Raw genomic sequence first — 12,679 nt, 5'->3', positions numbered from 1 at the left:
GCCCCACAGAAAAAGCTTCTAAAAACCCTTGCATGATCTGTAGGGAGCAGGGTCGATTTCGTGCGTGTGGCCACCTTAGCCTCAAGAGATGAGTGAACACCAGGCTCCACTGCCCTGTGCTCCAGGGGACTTGACCACAACAGTGTTAGTGCTTGTCCTCTTGGGTTACAGATGCTCACTTGATTCTTTGAAGCTGAAGGAGGCTGACACATGTAACCTCCCTCATGCAAATTACTGTTCCCATCTCCACAAATTCACTTTGAAAAGTTCACCACCCCTTTACTGAAATATATAAAGTGCAACCTTGTGTTTTCACACTATCAGGCACTGAAAAGCAAGAGGCTTTTAATTTTTTCTTCTTTTTATGAAATATATTTTCTCTACTCCTGGTATTTGTAATATGCCTGCAATTAGAAGCAGCAACAATTAAAAGCAAAACAAGCAAACAAAAATAAAAGAGGGCAGAAGGCACAGAATGAGGAGCAGGTGTGAGAGGAATTTTACCATTTACTTTTACAGGAACACTAAACCAAATCAAACCAAACCAAATGCCGGAAGTCCATTTTGTTTATAAGTCTGCCTCCTTTGCTAGACAGGGAGTCAGTCCTTGAAAGCAGAAATCCTATTTATCAATCCCTCTATCCCAAGTACGCAGGCCTGTATCAGAATCAAATAGCTGTTACGTTACATTAGAAAATCCAAGTGATGCGAAAGACAATTCAACACAAATGCTTCAACTTTCCTCTGAGACCACCAATTTCACCAATGCAAACTCTGAACAGTAACTCATTCAAATTTAGCAGACTGCTACATATTTTACATGGAATAAAAATTAGCCAGAAAAATACCTTAGAAAAGACTTTTGCCCCCCCTGTGGATTCCATGAGACTTTAAGACATTTATGGGATTCTCAATCATTATATGCAAACTGCAGAGCCAACATCTGCTAACACTACTTTCTAATTATATCTTTCTTAAAAGGAAAAAAGGATAAAAATCTAATTTTGAAATATTGACAGCATCCCCAAAAGTTAAATATCAACATCTTTTCATTTCTCTTATGGGAACTTTACTATAAATATACCTTATATAGAAATGAGATAATTATTCAATACACATTACAAAATGTTAGATTTAAAGAAAACAAATCTATTTTTAACCCAGATTCTCCATCCCCAAATGTTTAATAACTAAAATAACACAACAGAATGAACAAATGTTTTATTGGCATGTTCATTGTTGTAAACAGCATCTGGCATGAAAAAAGTTTTACCAAAACCTTTTTATTTTTATAAATTAGATGGCATTTCCAAAATTTATGTAGAATGTGTTCATTGAGTAGTTTTATTTAGCAAAGCAGAAACTTGCTGATCATAATAGACTTTGCAATGAAATCATGTTGACTGCAATAGTCTGTACCATGGCCTGATCTTACGATGTTAACACATTTCCCCAAAGTTAAACTACATGTAACTATAAATCAACTCCAAAAATTAAAGTGGACTTACAAGAGCACTAGAAGATTCAAACTTGAAGTAAATCTTCAAAAATAAATGTACAAAGAGGAAAAAAAACCGAAGCCACTGAACAGAAAAACCTCATTAACAAGGGCAAATACAATCCTCCAGGACCCAGCACTGAGAAACCTCACTGAGGATTACATTTACATAGATAACTATACTTTTCAATGTACACAAATGTACGTGATGAATGATATGTGAAAAGACTAACCATGGGAAAATAGTTGAACTGCTATTAGGATAACTCAGTAGGATCAATTTTATTTACATGCTGAATGAACGAGTGAAACATATTTTCTACATCCATAACTTAAGTACAATCAGTTATAATTACAATACTGCAGCAAACTGAGCTGCCACCTGCTGGGAGTGGTCTAAGGGAAACGTTTTGATGTTCCAGAATAATGTTCTTAATACTCTGCAAAAAATGAAACAAAATAAAAAACACAACTTCACACTTCTTTACTGGGTTACGGCTGGTTCTGAAAATTTCTTTCTTCAGCTCCTAATTTTGCTGCTTTCCAAGAGTCAACACACGTGGCATTTACTTACGAATTGTCAATGAGGTAATGTGTGTATCAGTGAAATAAACAGAAAATTCATTCATTCATGGCCTTTGCACAGCTTTTATTATTAAGCTATGAGCATCCTGTTTGAGGCTAGTTTTACTAGCTGGTAGGTGCACATTTGTCCACAATAAAAGTTTACTCATTCCCATTCCCCCTTTGCTAGTTGCAGGTTTTAATTTTTTTTTTTTGCACATCCCTTTTTGCTTTACAGTACATTTGACTATAGTGCACAACATGATTCCAAGTCAAAACAGTGGCCCACTGGGCACTGAGCTTCTGATTGGTGAAGGGCAGTCCAATCAGTGCTGGTGTCACTGGGTTACCCCTAACCATGTCCGGCCATAATGGCACTACACAGTAGTAGTGAACCATCTAATTAAAACCAAAAATCCCCCAGGGAAAATGCTACACTAGCAGAGTCAGTCTTGAGTCAGATCTTTATTTGGTGCTCCATCCAGATATATTTTTAGTGCTTTCTCTTTACGAGGTGAGTACGTAACACGATGCCCAGTCTTCTGGAGTCGACTGCTTTCTTTTTTCATCAGTTCATTTCTTTGCTCATCTGTCAACTCCATTAATTCTTCCGTTTTATCCCTACATTTAAAATATTGATCTCATATTAGACCAGTATAGCCATCTGCCTCTATTAATTTGTGCTTCAATGCCATAATGTTCGTCAGCAAGATAATGAAATCTGATTGTCATTACTGAAGTTAAATGATCTCATAAACTAGGATGCTTTAGATTTCTAATGTGTTTATTATAGTAACGTAACACTCATTTCTAAAAATACCATAGAATAATTTCCATGTTATTATTAGTGGTAATAATAACTATTATTTATTGAACATCTATTGTATGACAGGAACTCTGCCAGTTATTTCAAATAACTGTTGGCTCTAATTCTCATAAAATCCTGCAAGGTAAACATCATTTTCTCCATTTTACAGAGGAGTTAGGGAAATAACAAAGCTACATCTGAACTCAGGTCTGACACGTTCCAATGACTATTCTTTTTGCGCTATATCTGTTTTGTCCAGTATGACAGTCACTAGCCACCTGTGCCTACTGAGCACGTGTAATGTGTCTGCTCCAAACTGAGATGTGCTGTAAGTGTAAAACAAACAACCAAACCCATTGCTACTGAGTCGATTCTGACTCATAGCGACCCTATAGGACAGAGTAGCACTGCCCCATAGGGTTTCCAAGGCTGTAATCTTTACAGAAGCAGACTGCCACAACTTTCTCTCATGGAGCAACTGGTAAGTTTGAACCGCCGATCTTTTGGTTAGCAGCCAAGCGCTTAACCACTGCGCCACAAGGGCTCCTTAAGTGTAAAAGACATACCATACTTTTTAAGACTTAGTACAAGTAAAAGAATGTAAAATGTAAAATATACAAACCTTGACAACTATAGTATTTTTTTATTTTCCACATCTTTGCCAGTTTAAGAAGTGAAAATAATATTATAGTTTTAATTTGTATTTCTAAAATCACTAATGATTTTTTTATATTGATTACATGTTGTAATGATAATATTCTGGATGTACTGGGTTAAATAAAACATTATTAATATTACTTTCACCTGCTTCTTTTCACTTTTAAAAAATGTGGCTACAAGACAATTTCAAAGTACGTGTGTGGCTCGCATTTCTACTGGTCAGTGTTGCTCTATATTATGTCAATAATAATAAAGATATTTATGGAAAATAAGATATTTATGCACACCAAAAATGTATCACTAGAAGCAACAAAAATGTTGTGAATGTTACCTATAAAATATGACTGCACCATCATCACAGATATAAAGAGGCCAGACATTCAGGGTAGAAACTTTAGGATTCCAGTCCAAATCCTGATGAATATCAAGAACAGAAATATCGCAGGGAAAAGTTCCTCTACCCTAAGGAGCAAATAATTAATTAAATTATGAATAGTTAAATCATGCCATCAGACATATTTACTGTGCACTAGTACACAGACGTAAACGTTCTCAGGGTTTTACCTTGGCAAATTCAATATCTTCCAAAGGAATCCCACTGATTTCACTAAGCTGTAAAGGAAAACATTTTATTATTAATTCATTTAAAAAAGAATTTGCTTAGAAAATTTATTTTCCTTTTCTCCCACACAGAAAAATCTTGATTTTTTCCCCCTAAAAATAATATATGATACAAAAAATTAGAAGAAAAAAGCAGAAAGTGGCATTCTCTACTACCTATCCCCACCCTGCAAATAACCATGTCCCAGAAATGGCAATTTATTATATTCCTTTCAGACCTTTTCCTATTATATACAAACTACATAGACACATTTTATTTGTATTTCCAAATACATAAAAGTACATTTATAAAACATCTCTGCATAATAATTTTATATAGTCTATATGTAAAAATAGGATACAAAGTAACCTCATTCTCTTTCATAGCTGTATAATATACCATTTTATTTCCTATTGATGGGTATTTAGGTTTTTTTGCCAATTTTCTGCAGTTACAAACAATGCTATACCATATACCTCCATAAATACCCTTGCATATTTCTGCAAATATTTCTATAGGTTGAATTCCTAGATGTGGAACTGAACATCTGAAACATTGATAAACAGTGCCAAACTGAACCCTGAAAACAATGTTACCCATTTAAACACTTATCAAAGGTATATACTGCCTGCTTCCCCCAAACCTTGACAACTATAGTATTTTTTTATTTTCCACATCTTTGCCAGTTTAAGAAGTGAAAATAATATTATAGTTTTAATTTGTATTTCTTCTATGAAATGCCTTTTTATGTTCTTTGTCCATTTTTAAATTAGTTACTCTTTTTCTTATGAATGTAGTGGCTCCTTATAAATTACAGATATTATGTTTCATACATGTTTCCAATATTGTTTCCCCTAGTTTCTTGCCTTTTAGCTTTGTTTATGGGTTGTTTTTGTAATTACTTTTTTTTGGCTGTGCAGAAGATTTAACTTTTACATGGTCTATCTTTTCATTTTTGGCTTCTGGTATTATGCTTACAAACATCTTACCTTCTCCAGAATTATGAAAATATTTTTGTATTTGGTGTAAAGTGGAAATATGTTTTTTTTCAAATATGTAGCCAACTGTCCTAATCCCACTGATAGAAGAATTTGCCCTTTCCCCAGAGATCTTTATAATTCCCATCTTTCTAATGCAAAGTCCCATATACACAGATCTTCATCTGGATTCTCTACTCAAGTCTACTTCATTTGGTTTTTTTAGACATATAGCAATTTACTCTAGTAACTACTAATCCTAATTTCTAAGGACAAAGCTGATCCAAGTAACAGATCTAAAGTTGATCCACTCCTGAATGACTGAAGCAAATTTTCAAAGCATCAGGAGCCCTAAGAAACAACTAGAATGTAGCACAAAGTGTGGCAGAGACAAAGAAAGAAAGGTCGCTGCATCAGTGTTTGACTCTCACTTCCTACACTGTCTCTTGTAGGGAAGAGAAATGTATTTCAAATAGGGAAAAATATATTTTAGCTAATTTTGTTTAAAATTAACTTACCTTCTCTCGCAATTCATCAACACTACTGCTTTCCAACACAACTTCCTGGAAGGGATCCAACCTCATCTCTGAAGGCCTCCATCGCCTTGACAAAACTGCAAGCTGTGACATGGACTTCATCTTCTCTACCCCTAAGAATATGCAAGATTAGGCCATCATCCTATTTCCTCCAAAGATTTTTAAGTTGACTTTTCCTATAGTGCTTGACTAAACAAAAAGATTTACTTAAAGTGTTATTCTTAAAAAGTTGGTAAAAAGGAAACAAATTATCCCAGAAAGTTTTTGAGAATGAAATATTTACTCTCTTCCATCCAGTTCTGGAAGACAGTTCTGGCAAGCTATCCTTCAGCCAGTGCTCCTGATTCCACTCCCTCCTGATTCCTACTGGACATTGCTCTACCAATTACTCTCTTCTTTGGATCTCCAATCTTTGCTTCTCTGCTGGCTACTACTTCACAATCTAAAAACACAGTCAATTCATTTTCACTCAAGCTATCATTAAACCAGTTGTTGTCGAGTTGATTTTGATTCAAATGACCCCATGTGTGCTTTGATTCTTCTTTTTTCATTTACTCCCAAACATACTGATTCTTCAAAACCCAGCTCAAATGTCACCTTTCTGTCTGGTGTACCCAGAGCAACTTGTACTGATTTGGTCACTTAGTTACCTATCACTTTAGATTAAGGATGACAGTTCTGTTTCTCCCATCAGACTGTGTGTAGCTGGAGGGCAGTCACTGGTTCTTATTCATTTACGTAGCACAAGTCTGGCAAATTACAGGTCAATAAATGTTCTTTACATTTAATCACATGACATTTCTCACTCAACTATTTTGCTGCTAAAATATATACTAAAATGAGACTGATGCAGGCATCCACCATTCAGTAACATTTCCTGGCTAATCTCTGCTAATACATACTCAATCCTTCCTTACAACGGTGACTTCTATGTCCTTCACGAGCTCTTTCTGGCTGCTGAGATACAGTGATATTGTCTAAGGGTCCCAGACACTCAGAGAAGGCATCAGAATGTGGAATACTTGCCTATATGCTATTTGACAGTGTCCTGGCTGTTTGCTGCCTCTCCAGTTACTTGTCAATTACTCAGAATTTCAGCCATTTAAACTGAATTAGACCTGAAATATTCTTGGTGAGGTGTTAGCACTATCAAACTCTCTAAAGCTATCATAATCTTATATAACAACACCCAGAACTTACAATACTTTAATTTCTATAGAAAAAAAAATTAACATCTTCCTAAGCAACAGCAAAAGCACAAAATATTATAGAACTGGTTATTTACCTTGATGTGGTCTCTCAAAAACCAACATTCCCCCCACGGTCTCCTCCAAAAAAATGGAATACTTTAAATATTCTACTATCGATACTTAAAACTGGGAAGTGTCACAAATATAAGTGCTTTCTTAGGTCATTGTTCTCAAAATCTCTGGCTAATTATCAATACTACGGCCTCAGGAAAAAAAATAAGCCATAACAAAAAAAAAAAAGAAACTAAATAAACATGGCTAAGAAAACATTAGCAGAATTAAGTTGCAATTTCCCTGTAAAGGGGAATTACTGTTCTGAAAATTAGAGAAAAAAAGAAATATTTAAAAGGAGAACAGAACCTGGAGAAAAGGAAAAAACTGAAAGACATGGGATGCACTCTCAAAAATAACTTGAGCTGTTGAGGGTAGGAATCATACCCATAGATTTCTTTATGCTTAATGAAATACAATTACACTACACTGTTAGATTCCTGGTAAATAATTTTTGATTTAAAAAAAAAGTATAGGCTTCTACTAGTTCTACAATCTACAAGAAAATTTTAAACTGCTATTTTCCCATAAAAATATTAATAATACCATCAAGAACTTCAAGGAAAACCTCCCAGTTGCTAGAAATATTAATATCTTCTTCATAAATATGATAATCCAAAAAGACAGTGCCAGGATTCTTCCATGTTTTTTTCCTTAGACGAAACCTACAAACACAAGATATTTTAAATTGTTATAATTTGAAATTCTTACCTTAAAAAACTGGCACTGTTACTATGCCAAGAAAAAATGAACTATGTTCAAATACAAAAGTCAAATGGTTATTCATTAAAATTTGGGGGAAAATGCACCAAATGCTCCCAATACTTCAAATTTAGTATCCTCCAGAGGAATTTCAAGTAGAAGTCTAATGCTTTTGCTTAGTCCTATCAAACTAATCTGCAGTGGCGGGGCCAAGATGGCGGGGTACTCAGACACTTCCTATGGTCCCTCTTACAATAAAGACCCAAAAAAACAAGTGAATCAATTATATATGACAATTTAGCAGCCCTGAACATCAAAGACAAAGTCGAGGAATCGGACTGAGCAGCAGGGGGAGGGAGAGATGGTTCAGAAGCGGCGAGGAGTTGCCAGACCTGACCTGGTGGGAACCAGTACCCTGCAGGCTGGATCGGCTGGTGCGAGTGGTAAGACCCGAGTGGTGGAGAATTGGCTCAAACCTCCATAAACAGCGAGAAATGGCACTCGATCAGCAAAAGATAAGTACAAGCGTCTAACCCACCACGTGGATCCAAAAAAAAAAAAACAAAACCCCTTTTGGGAAATACCTCTCCCCTAATTACCTGCTCCCTCCCTGTTCTGCTCTGGGTCCTGGTCTGGCTTCAAAGACTGCTGCGCTCCCTGGGCCAGAAGTAGCACCCGTCTTGTACCCTGAGCTATTCTCCCGGCTTTGGAGAGGGATCAAATTAACAAACAGGAAAAAATAATCTGCCAGCTCCCCTAAGCTGGGAAATCAGGGCAGGTACAGCCCCTTTGACTAGGCACAGGCATAAGGTGTCCACAGACTCTGAATGCCTTTCACTCCTGTGAAGAACTGTGTGGGCCCATTTCAACAGCATAGGCCCTCATTAGCAGAGTACAACAGGGTATATACCTGAAGCCTATTTTCATCTCTATCTGCTACAAGTGGGAGTCACAGATTTGTGACGTTTGACACTGCCCTGCCCAGTAAGCAGGGTCCTCACCTACCTACATCAAGGGCCTGAGGACTGGTGGCTCACCCACTCCATCGAACCACCCTCAACAGGGGTCCAGGAATAAGTGGTACCTCCAAGTCCTTACAGCCAACAGCACTGGGTGCCCATAGTCCAGCTACCTACATGCTCTAGAGAACAGGGACACGCCTTCCACCCAGACACTTAGGGGCAGCCATCAGTCCCCTGCCTTGCCCAGCGCATGACCCCCTACTGCAGCCGGATACCTGTGCCTACTCCAATCACCCCTGCCTATCTAGGACTGTAGGTGAGACCTTGCACCATACACTTGGTGACTGATGACCAGGACACCTGAGCTGAATCCACACAAGAAAAGTAAACGGACTCTTGGGTTCACATACCTAGTAACAGATCTAGCCACCTGCAGACAGGATGTGAGAGCTTCAAAGACGCCAATAATCAAACTAGCTCACATGACCAGCCTATTTGGGCATATCAAAACAAAACAGAACCAGAAGCTAGAACACAGTAAGCAAAAATAAAATAAATATAATAACTTAGTGATTGCTCACAAAACAGTAAATATCAAATCACATAAAGAGGCAGACCATGATGGCCTCAAAAAGCCACCAAAACAAAGAATCAAAAAAAACCTTCCAGCGGAAGAGAACTTCTTGGAATTACTGGAGGTAGAATTCCAAAGACTAATATACAGAACTCTTCAAGAAATGAGGAAGGAGATCATGTAAAATGCAGTACGAGCCAAGGAACACACACACAAAGCAACAGAGGAACTTCAGAAGGTTATTCAAGAGCATAATGACAAATTTAACAGGGTGCAAGAATCCACAGGGAGACAGGCAACAGAAATCCAAAAGATTAACAATAAAATTTCAGAATTAGACAACTCAATAGAAACAGGAGCAGAACTGAGGCAATGGAAGTCAGAATTAGTGAGATTGAAGATAAAGCACTTGGCACCAGCTTACTTGAGGAAAAATCATATAAAAGAATTAAAAAAGAAGAAACCCTAAGAATTATGTGGGACTCTATCAAGAGGAATAACCTATGAGTGACTGCAGTACCAGAACAGGGGGGAATAACAGAAAATACAGACAGAATTGTTGAAGATTTGTTGGCAGAAAACGTCCCTGATATCATGAAAGATGAGAAGATATCTATCCAAGATGCTCATCAAACCTCACATAAGGTAGATCCCAAAAGAAAGTCACCAAGACATATTATAATCAAACTCGCCAAAACCAAAGATAAAGAGAGAATTTTAAGAGCATCTAGGGATAAACGAAAAGTCATCTACAATGAAGAGCCAGTAAGACTAAGCTCTGACTACTCAGCAGAAATCATGCAGACAAGAAGGCAATAGGATGACATATATAAAGCCTTGAAGGACAAAAATTGCCAACCAAGAATTATATATCCAGCAAAACTGTCTCTCAAACATGATGGCGAAATTAGGGCATTTCCAGACAAACAGAAGTTTAGGGGATTTGTAAAAACCAAAACAAAATTACAGTTAATACTAAAGGGAGTCCTCTGGTTAGAAAATCAGTAACATCAGATAACAACCCAAGACTAGAACACAGGACCAGAGCAATCAGATAGCAACCCAGATATGGAAGTCACAAAAATAAAGCTAAAACACTGAAAAGAGGAAAACAGACGTCAATACATAAAAGACGACAATATTAAAACAAAAAAGGGGGACTAAAAAATGTAGTCACAGATCTTTCATATGGAAAGGAAGTCAAGGTGATATAAAGAAATAAAAGATTTGTTTAAACTTAGAAAAATAGGGGTAAATTTTAAGGTAATCGCAAAGGAAACTAACAATCCTATGCATCAAAATAAAAAACAAGAAAAACATAAAGACTCACCAAATACAAAATAAACAACAAGGAAAAAGATGAAAAGAAAATACATAAAGAAAAACAACTCAGCACAGCAAATTAAGTGGAACAAAGAAACTGTCAATAACACACAAGAGAAGACATCAAAATGACAGCACTAAACTCATACCTATCAATAATATGCTGAACGTAAATGGACTAAATGTACAAATAAAGAGACAGAGAGCGGCAGAATGGATAAAAAAGAACAATCTGTCTATATGCTGTCTACAAGAGACACACCTTACACTTAAAGACACAAAATAAAACTCAAAAGGATGGAAAAAAATATATCAAGCAAATAACACTTAAAAAGAGCAAGAGTGGCAATATAAATCTCTGACAAAATAGACTTTAAACCAAATCCACCAAAAGATAAGGAAAGACACTATATAATGATTCAAGGGTCAATATATTAGGAGGACATAACCATACCAAATATTAATGCACCTAATGGACAGGGCTCCAAAATACATAAACACTAACAGCATTGAAAAGAGAAACACACAGCTCCACAACAACAGGAGAAGACTTCAACACACCACTTTCAGTGAAGGTCAGAGCATCCCAACAGAAGCTCAATAAAGACACAGAAGATCTAAATGCTACAATCAAACAACTTGATCTCACAGACATATACAGAACACTCCACTCAACAGCAGTCACGTATACTTCTTCTCTAATGCACATAGAACATTCTTCAGAATAGACCACATTATTAGGCCACAAAGCAAGCCTTAACAGAATCCAAAACATCAAAATATTACAAAGCATCTTTTCTAACCATAAAGCCATAAAAACAGAAATCAATAACAGAAAAAGCAAGGAAAAAAAATCAAACACATGGAAACCGAATACCACCTTGCTCAAAAACTACTGGGTTACAGAAGAAATTAAGGATGGAATAAAGAACTTCACAGAATCAAATGAGAATGAAAACATATCCTACCAGAACCTTTGGGACACAGCAAAAGCAGTGTTCAGAGGTCAATTTATAGCAATAAATGCACATATCCAAAGAGAAGAAAGGGCCAAAATCAAAACATTAACCCTACAACTTGAACAAGTAGAAAGAGAGCAGCAAAGAAGCACTCGGGCACCAGAAGAAAGGAAATAATAAAAATTAGAGCAGAATTAATTGAAATAGAGAATAGAAAAACAATTGAAAGAGTTGACAAGACCAAAAGCTGGTTCTTTGAAAAGATCAACAAAATCGATAAAGCATTGGCCAAACTGTCAAAAGAAAAACAGGAGAGGAAGCAAATAACCCATGCAAGAAATGAGATGGGCAATATCACAACAAACCCAACTGAAATTAAAAGAATCATAATAGAATACTATGAAAAATTGTACTCCAGCAAATTTTAAAATCTAGAGGAAATGGACAAATTTCTAGAAATCCACTACCTACCTAAACTAACACAAACAGAGGCAGAACAACTAATTAACCTATAACAAAAGAAAAGATTGAAATGGTAATTAAAAAACTCCTAACAAAGAAAAAAAACCTGGCCCTGACAGCGTCACTGGAGAATTCTACCAAACTTTCAGAGAAGAGTTAACACCACTGCTATTAAAGGTATTTCAGAGCATAGAAAAGGAGGGAATACTCCCACACTCATTCTGTGAAGCCAGCATAACCCTGATACTAAAATCAGGTAAAGACACCACAAAAAAAGAAAATTACAGATCAATATCCCTCATGAACATTGACGCAAAAATCCTCAACAAAATTCTGGCCAATAGAATTCAACAACATATTAAAAAAATAATTCACCATGACCAAGTGGGATTCATTCCAGGTATGCAGGGATTGTTCAACATTAGAAAAACAATCAGTGTCATCCAACACATAAATAAAACAAAAGACAAGAACCATATGATCCTATTAATTGATGCAGAAAAGGTATTTGACAAAGGCCAACACTCATTCATGATAAAAACTCTCAACAAAATAGGAATAGAAGGGAAATCACTCAACATAATTAAGGGCATTTATACAAAGCCAATAGCCAACATCATCCTAAATGGAGAACAGGAACCAGACAAAGATGCCCTTTATGATGGTTAAGATTGTGTGTCAACTTGGCTGGGCCATGATTCTCCGTGTTTTAATGTAATCACTCCCATGATTGAATATACTGTGAGTAGCCA

The 12,679-nt window shown here is 36.4% G+C and overlaps 1 protein-coding gene across 6 annotated transcripts in view; it reads right to left on the bottom strand.

Annotated features, from left to right (window-relative positions):
* Positions 1-1,206: 1,206 nt before the first annotated feature.
* Positions 1,207-12,679, bottom strand: part of USP47 (ubiquitin specific peptidase 47) — a 148,552-nt gene continuing 137,079 nt past the window's right edge. For all 6 annotated transcript variants that reach the window (XM_023737249.1, XM_004369651.2, XM_023737263.1 and 3 more), the window contains 5 exons: positions 7,492-7,610; positions 5,627-5,757; positions 4,095-4,142; positions 3,862-3,992; positions 1,207-2,683 (listed from right to left, as the gene is read on the bottom strand). In XM_023737249.1, the coding sequence (XP_023593017.1) occupies positions 2,509-2,683; positions 3,862-3,992; positions 4,095-4,142; positions 5,627-5,757; positions 7,492-7,610 (604 nt within the window). In that variant the 3' untranslated portion in view covers positions 1,207-2,508. The remainder of the gene's footprint in view (positions 2,684-3,861; positions 3,993-4,094; positions 4,143-5,626; positions 5,758-7,491; positions 7,611-12,679) is intronic.

The sequence above is a fragment of the Trichechus manatus genome, unplaced genomic scaffold (genome assembly GCF_000243295.1).
Source record: "Trichechus manatus latirostris isolate Lorelei unplaced genomic scaffold, TriManLat1.0 scaffold00006, whole genome shotgun sequence".
Taxonomy (NCBI): domain Eukaryota; kingdom Metazoa; phylum Chordata; class Mammalia; order Sirenia; family Trichechidae; genus Trichechus; species Trichechus manatus.
Note: the sequence above shows the minus strand (reverse complement) of the source record. Positions and strands in the feature narration are given on the sequence as shown.